General features: G+C 33.7%; 1 protein-coding gene across 1 annotated transcript; it reads left to right on the top strand.

The window, feature by feature from the left end:
- Positions 1-4,236: 4,236 nt before the first annotated feature.
- Positions 4,237-12,938, top strand: LOC124374642 (coronin-7-like; the record flags this gene model as incomplete). Its single annotated transcript, XM_046832821.1, is given in 10 exon segments — positions 4,237-4,352; positions 5,338-5,390; positions 5,393-5,510; positions 5,726-5,955; positions 8,526-8,716; positions 9,203-9,341; positions 11,708-11,716; positions 11,718-11,915; positions 12,345-12,480; positions 12,829-12,938. Coding segments are annotated over 10 exon segments (1,300 nt in total), but the record flags the coding sequence as incomplete, so codon positions are not given.
- Positions 12,939-16,870: the final 3,932 nt, after the last annotated feature.

Here is a 16,870-nt window from a genome sequence, read left to right as displayed (position 1 = left end):
TGTTTACTGTAATTGAAATAATCTAAATGTTATAAAACTTTAATCTAAATTCATAAAACTATTGTTGTCAGCTAAGAAATAAGGGACAAAAATTAATGCTGTGTATCTACGACATTATTAGTTTTTTGCATGATACTAAAGCAGATTATTTGAGAAAATTACAAATTGAATAATGAGTTTTATTGATGTTTATCATGTATTATTTGACTTTTTTAGTGGTATACTTTTCTCTTTTCACATCTAATTTTATTTGTATAAAACATGTTTAACGGTTGCTTTTCATAGTTAAATAACTAATCTGTACCTGTAACAGCAGAGGAGCTAGCCAATGGGGAGGAAGACAGGTGATGGATGGTGGAGGGGGAGGGGATGTAACTGCCTAGCACTGCCGAGAGAGTGCGGCTCTGGTCAGAGTAAGTTTTACATTTTTTAGATTTATTATCATCCACTTTCATACATACATCATCCTCACGGGGTGGTGTGATAACAATGTCACTGTCCTAACTGTGAAGGTGGAGGCGGCGAGGTGACAGTAAGCCTGGCGCAGGAGAGGGAGAACTTAGCAGGAGTGGGGGAGGATTGAGCCAGAGAACCTAGAGAGAGGAGGAACACGGGGCCAAGTATAGCTGAGCGACGGAGGTTGTATGAGAAACAGATCCATGTCAGTCCAGGAACCTGTCAGTCCTTCTCCCACACCACTGCGCAGCACGAGATTCACTCAAGGTAACATTTATGCATAAATTAATCTGGAATGGTAAAAATGTACTTATTTGTTAAAAACCCTTTCATACAAGTTTTTGTGCCTATCTACTACCTATCTATGAAGGTAGTATACTACACTAAGTCACGTATCAGGCTCCACTGAGGTTACATGCAAAAATTTAAAGTCTATAGCTCATTCCATCCATTCGGTTACATGAATTACTACTGTATATCACATGTTAAAATTTCATTTGATTTGTACTTAGTTTGTTTATAAATTTATTTATTGTGCGGTTTTCCTCAAGTAATCATGGATATCCATAAGAACCATTGTAAACATAAAATTTACAATGATATCCAAATCAGCTAACGCTCAGCCCAAATCCCATGGAGTGTGACATGACAAACAATTTAATTTTGTATCATAGGCTACAAATGGGTGAATTTAGGACCATAAGGCTCTGTCTTACAAGTGACCCTAAACACAAGCACCGCAATCTAACTCAGTGTTGCTTATATATAAATGAAGCTTCGTCTACACTGTCAGGTATATTGGTCTGTTTTCGAGATATCTTGTTGATACACAGACAGAAATTAAAATTTTCCCAGCACCTCGAGTGATAATTTTTTACTGTGGAAGTTGGCTATGCCCACCAGCCAGTGTTATAACAAATCAACTATCTGGTCAATGTAATTTGCCATTTTTAGCATACTAATATAATTCAAGAATACTTAACTTTAAACTAATAGGAACACTTAGGCAGAATAATTGTTCTTGTTTTTGAAAAACAACAGACTTCTCATAATTACACTAGGACTACAACATTGAAACCTATCTTTTGAAACTTTATTCTACTATTTTGTGTTTATTTTTCAGTAAAATTACATTTTGATTTATATTATAATCTGTAATGACGTATTACAGTGATATTTAACACATGAAACCATTTGACAATAAACAGGCAGAAATTGTAAATATTGGAAATTATCAGCTGATGTAAATAATCTGCTTAAGTTTAGTAACAGAAAAGTGAGTAGAGAAGTGTAGTAGTTTTTTAATTATTGTATTATTCTTTGTTTAGTATACATCTAGCGCTTTTTATGTGTAGTGACTACTTAGAAATTCATTTTATTGGTCATAACGGATTTAAATTACACCACTGTTATTTAAAATAGTGGTTTGTTCATTAGAGCTTAATTTATGCAAATATATATTTACTGGTTATAAAGTTTTTAACATATAAAAATGTTATATTTTAAATTTTAAGCAAACCAATATAACAAAATAATTAATATCATAAAAGTTAGCCTAAGACAACAATAGATTAGTACCACGTGTTATTATCTGTTAAAAAAAATAATTGAGAAAATGAAATTGATTGCATTTATTCAGTCTTAGTTTGGTAAATTTACCTATATTTATTTTTATTGAAACTTGAAGTTTACAACAAATACCATCAGAGGGTTTGCATATTTGGTTGTGTAATCTAATTTGATTTTTAACAATCACAGACTAATGTATTTTTGTATCTGTAGCAATCCAAGTCCCGGCCCAATAAAGGAAGAAGATGGAAATACCAATAAGAGAAACTCATCGATACAGCCCAGTAAGCCCTGACTCTGTTCCAACCACACCAGCTCCTAAACGTACTTCTACTGTTTTTGGTAAGTTTAAACCCACAAAAAAAAGTATAAGACAAGTTAAATGAGTATTTAATTGATATGGTTTCATAAAGATTATTCAGGGACCTTTTAACATTTGTTTTAATCCTACAAAGGCACTCTGGCACTGACTGTATTCAAAATGTTAAATAATATTATTTGTTTAACATTATTTAATATTTTAAGTTTTTGAAAGCAAGTATCATTTACAACTAAATTTTCATTATTTTTTAAATCTTGTATAGGAAGTTAGTTTTTTGTTAAAATTTGTTCAGTGTTGAAGATATAAGATCGATTTACTTGTGCTAAAGATGATATCATGTGTGATGTGGACAAAACATTTGTTTTGTCCACTCCTTGTAAGTGATCATAGAAAAAGCTGGATCAAAATAATAATATTTTAAATCTACAAAGTAGACTAGTGTGGAAAATAAATTGCTCCTCCAACAAAGGAATCAAATAAGAATTTGTTTTTTTTTTGATTTCCAAATAATGTTTGTTTGATTCCAAATAATGTAAACATGAGCGTTTGAAAGAAAGTAGCATCTTTTCAGCCAGAGATCCGTTTAATTTTCATCTGTGTCCAACTTGGAATAGAAAAAATACTCTACTGGTAAGCTAAACTGTAGCTTCTCAATCAGCCAAGTTTGCTTATAGCATTTAAGAACGGTCAAACATTCTCACAGGACAGTACATGGCATCACCACTCCTGGGTAATACTTTGGAAATCCCCTTGTTTGAAGGTCTTTGTGTTGTACTCCATAAATCTCTTCTTTCATGAAGCAGGGAACAACTAAGTGGGCAGTTATATAATCCACCAGTTATGGCCACTTCTGGAATGATTTGAAACAGGCTTTTTTAAACGAGATCCTGTACATCTAAAACATAACAAACAGCTGGGCGTATCTATCAGCTGTGAGGCAAAGTTATATAGAGCTATGTACTAGATACTAGGTAGAGAGTGGCTCTGGACTTAGTTATGGTACAGGAGATTGGTCTCTGATGTTAAACCTTCTCACAAAGAACCTTATATTAAGAGTAGATGGCCAACTTCTTCCTTTCTAATTGAAATTTTTAAGTGATTTGTATATAACTTGGTTTTAGAAGAAAACTAGTTTCTTTACACATATTGCTAATGAGTTTTGATGTTTATTATTTACATTTTATTTCAGTTGTATGAGTTTGAGTTTTATAATAAGATAGAACAAAGTTAAGTTTTCGTGGATGAATTTTGTTTTGATCATATCCAAAACTTATAAAACAGTTTATAAACACTAAGTTTTGGCTAAAATGATTTGAAATTTTTTTATACACTGGGTAGATTTTAAATGTCTCATCCCATTACTTATTTCATGCTACTTAGTTTAGATATTAAAACTGAACTACTACTGATCTTTGCTAACATTTTCTGCTGTTATCTTCAATTCACCATGTTGCAACAAACTTTATATTTTATTTTATTATGTACGTGACGCATGATTTTAGATTATTTTTTATGATGAACGTGTCATTGGAAACAGTAAAGTACTTATTCTATATCAAAAGTATCTGTTGAAGAAATTGTGCTATATATAATGAAGTAATGCCTTCAACAATTGCATGTTTCATACTAATTGCCAACCCTTGCAGATTCTAAAAAGTGATGTTCTAAATTGTTGCACAGATATCATTCACCTGATTGAAATTTCAGTGGCATACATGTAAACATTGTTTTATGGAAAGTTTAAAAACAACTATGGAAGTTCAGTAAGTTCTCTGATTTGGCAAAAGCAATCATTTTGAGGATTTAAGAAATAAGTTAATTGTTTTAGTTTGTTTGCTACCACAGTCAGTACTCCAAATTAATTATGTTGGTTATTATTTGATGTCTAGGTCGAGTCCTCAAAGTTTTCGTCATCTCAAAGGCACGCCAGCACACAAGTCTGCACATATTGAGAATATCCGGAACCTTTCCCGGCAGATATCTGGAGAGTGTGACGGATTCCATGGTAAATAATTATGCATAGTAGATGGCTGATGATGGTTTGATGATAAACTTTTCAATTGGGAAAGTTGTTGCAGAAGATGAGAAACTTTAATTTTTTAGACTTTCAGCTAACCACCTTCTTTATTTAGAAACACTCTTTCCGTTAACATGTTTGCTGCTTAATAATAAATACGTGTTTCCAACAACAAATACTAAGTGTTCATAGTTTTCATGAATGTTTTATTTTTAGTTAGAATTACTTAACCTCGATGTGGTGTGGCCACATGTACGTTTGAACACGATCATCTTCAAAATCTGTTACGCTCACAATGTGATGTGTGAGCAATTACAATCAATAAAAAACTATCTTTATGAACAAATTAGACAGTGTTTTTGGTACCAATGGAAAGACAAGATTGCATTGTGTAGAAATCAGTAGGTTTTGTGCTCCAATCAACATTTGAATGTACTGAGTTTATAGAGAAAACCAACAACATTTTTGCTGTAGTTTCACTCGCCTAGAATGCTAAAACAATGGAATATTTGGTTGGTTGCTTTTCCAAACAACAACATAATACTAAGTTGCCTATACAAAAAAAAAAATTTTTTTTTCTTTCTATTGCACCAAATGTATTGCTTCTACTGTGAATACCTTTTGTAATCTTTGTTGTAAACCCGTACAATCAATAGTTCTATACTAGTATGCCCATACATTGAAATGCAACTACTTTCAAAATTTTACAATTATGTACTATTTCTCATGTTGTAATCAAAAGATTTAAAATATTTAAATGCCTTTTTATAAAATGTTAATTTGGTAAACTACCTCTCAACTGCTGACACATAAAGGATTTTTAATTTCTGGAAGGACTTTCCATAATTTTGAAGGGAACATCAATGGTGCCTATAAGTTCTCATAACAAGCACTTTACTTTTTGAGACTCCGTATATTGATCTCTATGGTTACCCCGATCAAAACTCTCACTGATAAGATGTTTTGTTTTCAGCCAACAGTGAGAGGGTGGCTGTTCCCCTGAGTGGACCGGGTGGTAAGATTGGCAGTTTTTTGAGCTGGCTAAGACAGGCAAACTTCCAGATGGTGTGATACCAGCACTAGTACATGGTACCAACATCATGGATTTCACCTGGGACCCTTTCAACAACAGACGGCTTGCTGTCGGTATGTTGGAACTTTTTATTAATCTCTATCAAAACAAAAAGTTAACTTCAAAATACTATGTATCTAGTTTTATAGAAGGGAAGGTACATTGGGCATGCAAATAAAATTTACTTATCTAGTTCAATTCATTATTATTTTTGGATGAATATAAACAATAATCCACGCAACTAATCAGAAAGCAAAGAATTGTATACATTTTTTATTCTCTGTTGTAGCATGCGATGACGGAACAATCAGGCTATGGCTTATCCCCGAGGGGGGACTCACAGAACCCACCAACAGCCCAGACACAGTGCTGGAGGGTCATTCAGAGAAAATCTACTTCATCAAGTTCCATCCCTTAGCACAGGACGTGTTGGCTTCTGGGTCGTATGACATGACTGTGCGTGTCTGGGACCTAACTCGTGGCTACGATCCTATCACATTGCAAGGACACACCGACCAGGTAGACCAGGCTGTAAACCCTATTATGTGGATAAGATTAAAAAAAAAAATTGAGTTCTTCTGCAGTTGTCATATAAGGCATAATTGTTTTATTTTGTTGTAATTTAAATAGCTTATTACAAAGCCATCCTATTCTTTGTTTTCCTAAAGAACTTTAAAATCCCTAGGTCATAAAGTACTGAAACTACTACCAATTTAGAAGAGTCACATGATATTATCATACACATATAATAAAGTCAGTACATTTATAAATTATCAGCTAAAAAAGTACAGAGCAAATAAATCTGTAATCAAAATTTAGATTATGAAATAGAACCAATAATATTTACTTGCAAGTGGCCATAAAACCAACATGACAGTGTTAAACTTCCTAGACACTCTGGAGTTAACCCTGTAATTGCAGCTATTTTATAAACTCTAGGACTATCCTCAGTCTTTATTGAATCTGGCAGTGAATAGAAGAGCTTAGAGCTATTACGCATCAAATTGTCTTTCAAATAAAGCGGGTTGATCTTTTGAAGTTGTTTTTTGTTAGTGATAAAGAGTCAAGCTTTCTACTAAAACAATTTTTTAGTTTCATTCTATATGAATAGTTTTATACTTTCAAAACGTTTGGGATTTGTGGTAACAGCATTATGGGTGATGCTTGATTTTAAAGAATTAATACACATCAATATGGTTTATAGTTTTTTCTTTAAACATGTTTTCATTTTTGAATGGTTAAATGGAGTAATTTGTTCACCATGTTCTTATCCCTGGTCTATAGCATCAATTAAAGAAGGAAGCATGTTTTTTCGATAATTCCTCTTCATTATAATGCCTTTAAGGTTCCCCTGATTCATAGGCTGGCATAAGGAAGTCAAATTTGGAGGCAAAAACACGATCTTTATTTTTCTTATCTATAAGTTCTTCGTCATCGTCAGGATGACACGTAGCATTGTCAAGCAGCAATATTGCTTTCCATGGCAAATTTTTTAATTTGAAAAAGTGTTCAGTTTTGTTGCAAAAATTCTTTAAAAAAACCATTCTTTAAACATTTTCTGAGCTTATCCAAGCAATCTGTTGCTTCTTACAGTCAGGTGTGATGAATGGGGCTGCCTCGCGCGACATATTGCATAAAATCATGTTACATGACATATTGCCCCGGAAGATCTCATAACTCGGAAGGTCGGATGTCCGAGACTCTACTGTATGTTGTAATTATTTGAGATGTTTGTAAACATTGTTAATGGTTTACTCTAGTTATTAAACTTTAAATAAAGTTTAAACGTGTTATGTATAAAGCTCCTAAAAATGGAAAAAAATACTTTGTGCTGGGGGTCTTAGTATGTAACTAAAACCCAGCACATGGGTGTCGCTGTGTATCCAGGAACGTGGTGGTTAAAGGGTTTAAATGAAACGTCTCCCATTATTCTATGACTAAAAATATGGTAGAAAGTGTTGAGCATTGTTATTATGAGATGAAAGTAAAGATGGGCATCATTACAGCCAGTGTTTAAGAGAAATGGTAATATAAGCCTGTGAGCTAGATGATCTCTAGTTGTTGCTTGTGCTCTATCATAATCCTCTTTCACAAAACCAGCGCTGATAAATAGCTGCTACAGAAAGTGCCAACTGTTTTATTAATTTTAACCATTTAGGACGATTGGGTGATCTATTGCCTGCTTTTCTAGTACTTCACACTTTTCTATTATTTTGACCAATATATGTTTTGTACTTGTAGAAAATATATAATGTCCGGTGTCATCCTTGCAGTCAATTCTTATACAATTATATCCTGTGTTTATTCTGTGCCAAGATATTGAAACCGCTACGTGTCTTCTGTTGTTGTTTTTTGTTCACTTATCTTTCAGACTGTTAAGACATTCAGTTCCACAAACTGAACAACAGCAATCTTTGTGCTTTGTTGTACAGTTTGTTTTATAAGGTTATGTGATATTGTATAACGTTCATACTGTATTTCATAAGGTTTTTATTATGGATAGGGAAAATAAAAATAAAGGTATATAGGGAACTATTACATTTTTCTTTATATTTGGATAAAGGTTCATTATATTCTTATGATTTGGTTCAGATTTTGTAGCAAATTATATTGTACATATATAAATATTTTGTAATATAAAATAAATTTTTAGCTAACTAGCATATTATCTAAGTATTTAATTTGTTATAAATGCTGAAAAAATAATTGTAATATGTCAATGGCTTCAATACTTGAAGTAAATAGTATTCTGCAGAAAAGCTACAAAATACATACACCATTTTGGCCTGGTCTTTTTCACAATACCAGACCTGCAAACCCCTGGTTACTTTTTTTATAAAAAAGTCAGGAGCTAAGTTTTGTAAAAACATTTGTTGGTCCTGAAAGGTTGAACTAAAAACCAAACTATATATATTGCCTGCTTCATACCAGCACTCACTACTGTTCTTTTTATAAACTCGTTCTTCACATAGCTTTTCAAGAACTCATAAGTATTGGCAAAATGGCTGTAAACCAATGTGTGCTCTTTAATGGTGGCTATCACCAGTAATTTAAAAGTTTGCATTTTCTCAATGGTTATAATTGTGCAGATGTTTTCTCTGAGCTGGTCATCGTGTGGAAACATGCTTGCCACAGTGTGTAAGGATTCTGTGCTGAGAGTATATCAACCTCGCAGCTCCACCAGTCCTGTAGCAGAGGGCAAAGGTCCCGTGGGATCCCGAGGTGCTAGGGTCACTTGGGCCCTTGATTCTTCCTTCATTGTTGTCACAGGATTTGACAAGTGAGTTGAATACTGTAGACGAAATACCAAAACACACAATCTGGTTCTTAGTGGATTCTGCCAAGAAAACTAGAAAATAGTTTATATTGTTGGTATGACAAAACTAATGTTTTCCATCAAATTTTCAATTTATTTTTATGTGTATGCAGGAAAATATGGTAGTACCAACCTGTGTGCCAAATGATCTCTGGATGCGCTCATAATTATCTTTCACAAAAGGAATGAGGAAATAGAAAAGATGCTGTAATTAATCAAATAAAATTCATTTATCATTCCTTATCTTTGTTCTAAATGATTTTTGTAAAACAATTTGCAATTAATTTACATGAATAGCCTATCTTCTTATGCCAGTACATATATGGTTCTAATTTACCGTAATACAAATAGTATTTTTATAATATTTAAGATCATTGACATTGAGTTGTAAGTACAATATCAAGAAAGTACAGTTATTGCACATGTTGTAATAAGAATGTGTTCTATCAGGGTTTCAGAGAGACAGATCATGGTATACAAGAGAGAAGACCTGAGCACTCCCCTGGCTACTGTAGGCCTTGATGTGTCTCCTGCCATCCTGATCCCTTACTATGATGAGGACAGCTCAACTCTCTTCCTTACTGGCAAGGTACTTATCGAGGCCTAGAATTAAAAGATAATAAACAATCAGATTATATTTACTCCTTTTAAATGTTAGATAATGTGAGGGTATGTACACATGTGGGATATTCGGCAATATAAAGGTAAATACATGGGCCAGATATTTGGCTATATGAGGGTGTATGCGTATGGGTTAGATATTCTGCAATCTGAGGCTATGTAGAGAGGCCAAATATTCAACAATATGAGGTATGCATCAGGCCGGATATTCGACAATATTTGGGTATATATAAGGGCTGGATATTCAGTAATATGAGAGTACATAGGCTGGATATTCGGCAATATTAGAGTAACCCTAGCTGGATATTCGACAGGAACTTGGGTGGATCTTTTCATGGCTACTGCCAGTTTCATAATTAACCCTTTGAGTGCCACAGCATCGCTAATTTTGACGGTACGAAAAGTGCATAAAGTGCCAGCGTCGCCAATATTGACGTTTTGTATTTCGATAATATTTTATATAGTACAAGATTATTTTGGCCAAATAATCAGACGGCTGTATTCAATAGGTTCCAAACTATCAATAAACACGAGTTTTTATGTTGTTTCTCTACTATTTTATCTGTGAAAACTTATGTTGTTTGGGTACTTATCAAGAAGCCACTATTTTTGGACGAGTTTTCCTTATCAGGGACAAAAATAAATTACAGTATTAAAAACAACTGACTTTATTTAACCTATTTTGTAATTTACAAGTTATTACGACAATCAATTAAATAAAAAACTATAAGAACAACGTTTCATTATTCGAAAATGTCAGGTCATTCGTGTGTCTATTTGGAGACGATTTGGAGATAGGAAGTATGACTCATCGAGTATTTTTCGATTCATTTATGGAAGAAGGAACTTATAATGAAGTTTATTTTGATCTCTGATAAGGAAAACTCGTCCAAAAATAGTGGACTGTGATAAGTACCTGTAGATGATTCTGTCTTCCATCACGCGACGTAGCGGACGAGTACCGTGTTGCGTAACGGCCTTTCTTGTTGTTTATGTGCCGATAACCAAGCATTTGAGTAAATACAAAATAAAAATAGTAACTTATACAGTATTTTAACTGTATTTCTTTACAAAAGTAATGTATGATTTGAGTTGTTGTTCTAGCGAAAAACGTGAATTTTCAGTGTAAATATTATTAAGGTTATTATTTAGTAAATGTAAACTTTTATGTAAATATGTTAGCAAGTATTTGTTTCTAAATGTACTAATCATATTTGTTTGTGTTGTATTAATGTTTTATTAAATTTATTAAGAAAACTACATCATTACTAAGTAATTTCTAAACTCTGACAAATGAAGTACAGTTTATAAAATGTCGGTACCCGGGAAGCATTTTGTTAATGCATATAATGCCATGTTTTTAAAACTCTAGAATAAGATATTATACGTGGGTTTTATTTAGAATCATATGGCCTTTAATCATGGTATAAAGAAAAAAAATCTTAAAAAATACTGTATACACCACAAATTAGGTCGAAACTTAACTTTTTATACAAAAGTAAAATACTTTTTTTATAAATACTGAAATTTTTATATTTTTATAAATCAAATTTTATTTGTAACGATATGTATCATATTCTGCATTTAATAAGAAAAAAAACAACAACAATATGATGGAAATCTGTTTTGGTAGTTATTTTACAACAGCTTTTTTCTCAAAAGTTTACAAATATGCGAAAAAAACAGCGTAGCACTATATGCATATGCCTTCGGAAAATACTCGTGGCACTCAAAGGGTTAATGGTAGAATGCTAGAAACAATTTAGTGTTACGGCATTATATTACCACATTTCAGTTTGTTTCAACTTGATTTCTTTACATGTTTAGTGATTCTTATTAATTTATTATTAGAGTACTGTATTATTATATTACAGTTTGTTTCAAATTAAGTTTGTACGTATGTTATACATACAATAGGATGTACATGAATATGAGATCAGATCTAGCTGTAAGATGTCACATGATCGAGAAAACTGATACATTTCCTATCAAAGTTAGCATTAATCTCCTGAATAATTTGAGCATGTCTTTTTGTAGATCGTTGATTATAAAATTTAATATAATTTGTTATTGTTATCAAGCAATACTTTTAAAATATATTTGAATTTATGAACAAACAAAATTGTAGAATGTGAAATAATTTACTGATGTACTTATAAATTACTATTTGTGATGTCTTATGGCAAACAAGTGCCGTATAATCCATACTGACTGGCCAGAACTACTTTTCTAAATTTTATACTTGTTTGCCAAATTTGTGAAAATGTTCAAATTCTTAAGTTCTTGTTAATTTTTTGTTTTTGTTTGTACTGAAATTGTTTTCGTTGGTATCAGGGTGACTCTAACAATCTACGCATTTGAAGTGTGCTGTGAGCCTCCATTTCTCTGTCCACTGAGCCACCACCGCTGCTCCTCGCTCCACCAGGGCTTATCTTTCCTACCCAAGAGATCATGCGATGTCTCCATCGTGGAATTTGCCAAGGCTCTCAGGCTTACCAACACCACTATTGAACCTCTCTCTTTCACTGTCCCCAGGATAAAGGTAAATAATGGAATATTGTTTTAAACCCCAAATCCAGTTTATTATAACCATTATCATTAAGCTGATGGCATTATAGCGTACCTGCTGTGATGTAGTATCCAAAAAAATCAATCCACAAGGTCTTCCCCTGATGAGAAAACTACTCTCATTCATCCTTAAAGTATATTGTGATTTATAAATTATTAAATAAAGTTAAAGAAAAAATAATTTAGAGATTATTCAAGATTCTGTAATCTGAAACTATGTTTTATTATTTTTTAGTCCTAATGTCTACACTTGTTATCACTATTTAACTTTTATTCATAACATTACTTTAGGCATTACTTTTCTTAAACTCATCAATAAAAGTGAATACCTTGTGTTGTTAAAGCTTTCACCAAAGAGTCCAATGCCATTTGCAGTCAAAGACATTGTCTTCTCTGTTTCTAGAGTGACCTGTTCCAAGACGACCTGTTTCCACCAACTAAAGTGACGTGGGAACCCACAATGACGGCGGCCCAGTGGTTCAGTGGAGCCAACTGTCAAGCTAGACGAATCAGCCTAAAACCTGAGGGCATGGATAACTGTGAGTTGTATTTTGTCATGGATTTAGATATAATTTCGTAATTCATTATAGAGATGTTTCAGGGTAAACAGTCAACACATTTTCTATTCTAATATCCAGTAGAAGAATTGTTTAAATCTTGATAAATGTAATGTAAATGTAACATATACAAGAGTTATGGGACATATTATTTTTTAAATTTTACTGTCCATTCAAATGAAGTATAAATCAGGTTTTGGTGTTTGCAATGTAATGAGTAAAGCAAATTGTTAGATAGAAGTATTGTAGGGAGGATATGGACGTAGACATAGCTTTATATTAAAGTTAATCACCACTCATACAAATGTACTCATAACAATCTCTGTGCAGTGTCAGAAGCACCAGGGTGCGGCAAAGTGTGTTCTCCCAGCAGCAAGGAGCCAACAAAGCAGACCCAATCACAACCACAACCATTCAACCGGCTGGCGTGGAACTCCTGATCTTGTAGCTTCAACTAAGCAGAAGCAGGAAACAGGTAAACCAATTTTTGAAGCTTGTGCCCTAAATCCTATTACTAGTATAAGTATTTTTTTAATGAGAAATATTATTGACCAGTAATTTGCTTAAAATAATAGCAAATGCTGCAGAAGTCATAATTTTGATATTTATATAAGAGAAGAAATTATTTTCTATTTATTTAAATTTTAGTATAGTCAGTATATTTGGATATACATGCACCATTATCGAATATGATTTTGGCAATATGTAAATGAAGATTTATGTACAATTTAAAGTCTGTAGGTAAAATCGTTCTGAAAATATTCTGTGGATAGTTAGCGTGCGTAAACGCTAAGCCTAATCCCATAGAGGGACATGCGTAGAAATGAAGTTACATGCAAAATTTCAAGCCCATAATAAGTTATTTTAAAACGTTTTGCTAACCGAGCGTCCACGCTATGTGTGAGCAATGGGGTGTTTTCTAGTGGACCAAATACGAAACGTGCTAGTTTCACTTATCAGGCCATGTGCAAAAGTAAGTAAACTTACCATTAACCTCAGATGAAACTTGTAACTTTTTTTTGTTTTAAAATCATTTATTATTTCAAATTTATGGTCAATTTATAAAAGATGCTTAATTTACTATTATTAACCATTTTTGTAGTTCTAAGGTTCTTTTTTTTAACGTCACGCAATGCGTGACGTCGGGGCCCACAGCGTTGTGATAATCTGCTGCAGGACCCGACCGTCACATTATGTGTGACTTGGCAAGAAAAATGTGTATTTAGAAAATCTGATTACACATCTATATTGCCATCTTTATTTTTATTTTTGTTGTTGTTTTGAATAAAAACGATATTGTACAAAAAATCTTGTGTTTTATTTTACAAACTACATATATAGGCTAAACAGAGATGAATTAAAAAAGAACAAAGTTTTTAGTTCTTGATTACTCTTATGCCCAATCTCCAAAACATTGGGGGGGGTGCGCAAAGTCCAATTTTGTTTGTCTCTGTTTATCTGTGCAAACTTCACACTAGTAAATCGTTGCCTGTCCTCTTCTTCTGAGTCTGGAAGCACTGTCGACATTCTTACTCTTCGGTTCCCCTTCTCGAGTCTGTGCTGTTCATTAGGCCTTGGTCGAACAGGGCGTTGTGGCGTTGGCTGTACTTGAAGGATGTGTGCTATGATTGTTGTTTCTTAAATCCAAATAGGTTTTCTTTTTTACTTCCCCGGTTCTTGCATAGAATGTACTTGCTATTCCAGTGGAGATGCATCAAGGAGGTGGAAAAATATTTTTGACATACCAACGAAGTGACTTCCTTGGAGTACTATAATATGAAAATCATTTGATCACAGCGATCAATGCCACTCATGTTCTTGTTATATGCAAGTACCATCATTGAGGGTTTGGTTATGGTTTCACCTTCTTTTGTTAATTACTTCTTCTGTTTCCCCCCCCTGGGTCCATTGGGTTGTGGAAATAGTCAATAACAATTGCGTTTGTCCTTCCATTTCATAACGGTTACACTTCCTTTTTGGCGAGATGACTTATACAGTCACCACTTCTTCAGTTTTGCCGTGATGACCTGCTGCGGATTTCCTGCTCGATTTGTTTTGTAAAGTACCACCAAACATTGGTTTTGCACCTGCATCAAGTGCTCTGCAAGGTCCACGCTGCATTGTAAAATGTTGTCTAGGAACCAAAGCATGTCCCTTAACCTATGTAATCCTGCATCAGGCGGAGTAACAACTTCAAAGGAATGTCCTTTTACGGGATCAGATATCGTACCTTTGTCTGTGTATACTGAGAATATTTAAAATATATCCATCTGGAGTGCAAAGCTCATAAAAAGCTTAATGCCGCATATTTGTGGCGCTTGTTTTTGATATATTGTCCTAAAAGACAATCTTCCCCGCCACAATACCATGGCATCATTCAAGTGACAGATTCTTCCCAGGGACTGTAGGCTCTTGTGATGAAAATTCGTCAAAGAGGTGCTGGCTGGCAGTACATTTTTTATTTTATGCAGTTTGTCAACTGTCGAATCAACATTAGGGTGATAAAAACATAAACATCTAAGTATCGCCTCAAACCTATTTCTGGACCCCCCCCATGGTTTTACCAAAGATGGGGTGGTCATAAAGCTCACAAGTTGACCAGCAGTGCTTCATGGAAGGGAAGTGCAAGTTTCCCATTTCCCAGTAATGGAGAGGCCTAAAAATTTCTTAAATTCCTCTAAATTTACAGGCTTCCACCTTCGCATGAGTTTGAATTGCTTGGTAGTAGGAGTTCCCTGAACAAATATGGCACTGAGTATTTATCCAAGCTACAATTTTCTTTAACAGATCTTCATCAAATATATATTAAAAATATTTCATCAGGATCTGTCGATTGAATGTGTATTTGTTCTTGCCCAGTAAAAATTGTGGACCTGAGGTTCTTTCTTTGTGTCAGGTCCAAACACCTTGTATACTCTGATAATCATCATGGATGTTTGAAAACAACAACAAACACGTTTGGACTTCATTGGAAAATGTTTTCAAGATTCATTACATTCATCATGTAATTCTGTCGAATTGACCCTCTATGTCATCTGCTAAAGGGCTATTTGGGTGTAGGGCTCCAAGTCAAAAAAAAACGTACATATTTATTGGTTCAAAGGCTCACCCTCATCACTAGATGATTTGGAATGTCTGAGGCAGGAACATACTCTGAGGCCACCGTTCAGAACTAAATAATGCATCACGGTCATCTTCGTCCTATACTCACGAGTCGATTTCGCTCTCTGACCATAAAAAGGTCTTCTTCCTTTCACCCATCGCACACGATAAAACAAAAAGCAGTTCAGTTTTAAACTACAAAAGCACATATAAATCTTCCCACTGTTATAGGTTAGCCAACACACAGAGGATTGGAAATATTACACAGGAAAAACCAGGTTGTGCCAATACGATTCCCAGGATTTGCCAATACGATTCCCGCATAACAAAAAAATAAATCCGACGCTCAGACCATTCGACCAGTATATGTGACGGACATTCCCACTGACCCGACATGCAAAAATATAGTGGGAAAAAGTAGACCGACTAGGCAACCATAAAAAAACATTTAGTATTACAATCCGTGTGTCACAAAATACGTGACGTCGGGCTATAGTTCTGTGCCCCGAGAGTCACACATGTGTGACGTTTGGTCTGACTTGGTATGAATCGGTTTTCTGCGTCACAAATAACGTGACGACGGTCTATTTTAAAAGTCCAATTTTAGAGTCGGTAGCGAACGTGTTAACCTAGCAGAAGAAGGTAATTATAATTTGGATATTTAACACCTTGTCATTTTTAAATACCCTAAATAAGGGTAATTTTTAGTTTTTGAGTTTTCTACAACAATTTTTTGTTGTTTTAGTGAAGTGTGGAGCAAACGAGGATTGAGACACTGTCATTTGTTGCCTTAAATTGATATTATGCATTAATAATTTATCCTCTTTTAAATGGACAAAAAATAAACATAACTTCTAGGTATTGTTTGGGTATTTATAACTTTGTGCTACTGCTATGGGGTTTCTTGGCTAATGCTTTTTGATGGTGACTTTCTTACTTAAGTAAGGATACAATGTTGGGACAAAACTTTTTTTATTTTTTTATATATTATGTTTAAGTATGGTTTAAGGGTGGTAGCTTTTTCATTTCAGTGGTATTGTACACTGAATATGACGATTAGCAAAGTACCACTAAGATTAAAACTTAGAAGCCTAATTTGATTTGCGAGTTATAGTGTTCTTTTACAAAGTTCTGACTGTATATTTAAGGTAATATTAATGAACTGGTCGGGATAACAAATCTCTTACAAAACTTTTATCTAACTTTTTAAATATTGGATTAAATATATAAATTAAAAAAAATTACTTTCAAATAATAATTAATTAATTTA

Source organism: Homalodisca vitripennis, unplaced genomic scaffold (assembly GCF_021130785.1).
Source record: "Homalodisca vitripennis isolate AUS2020 unplaced genomic scaffold, UT_GWSS_2.1 ScUCBcl_9433;HRSCAF=17921, whole genome shotgun sequence".
NCBI classification, from domain to species: Eukaryota; Metazoa; Arthropoda; class Insecta; order Hemiptera; family Cicadellidae; genus Homalodisca; species Homalodisca vitripennis.
This window is presented reverse-complemented; position numbering and strand designations above follow the sequence as displayed.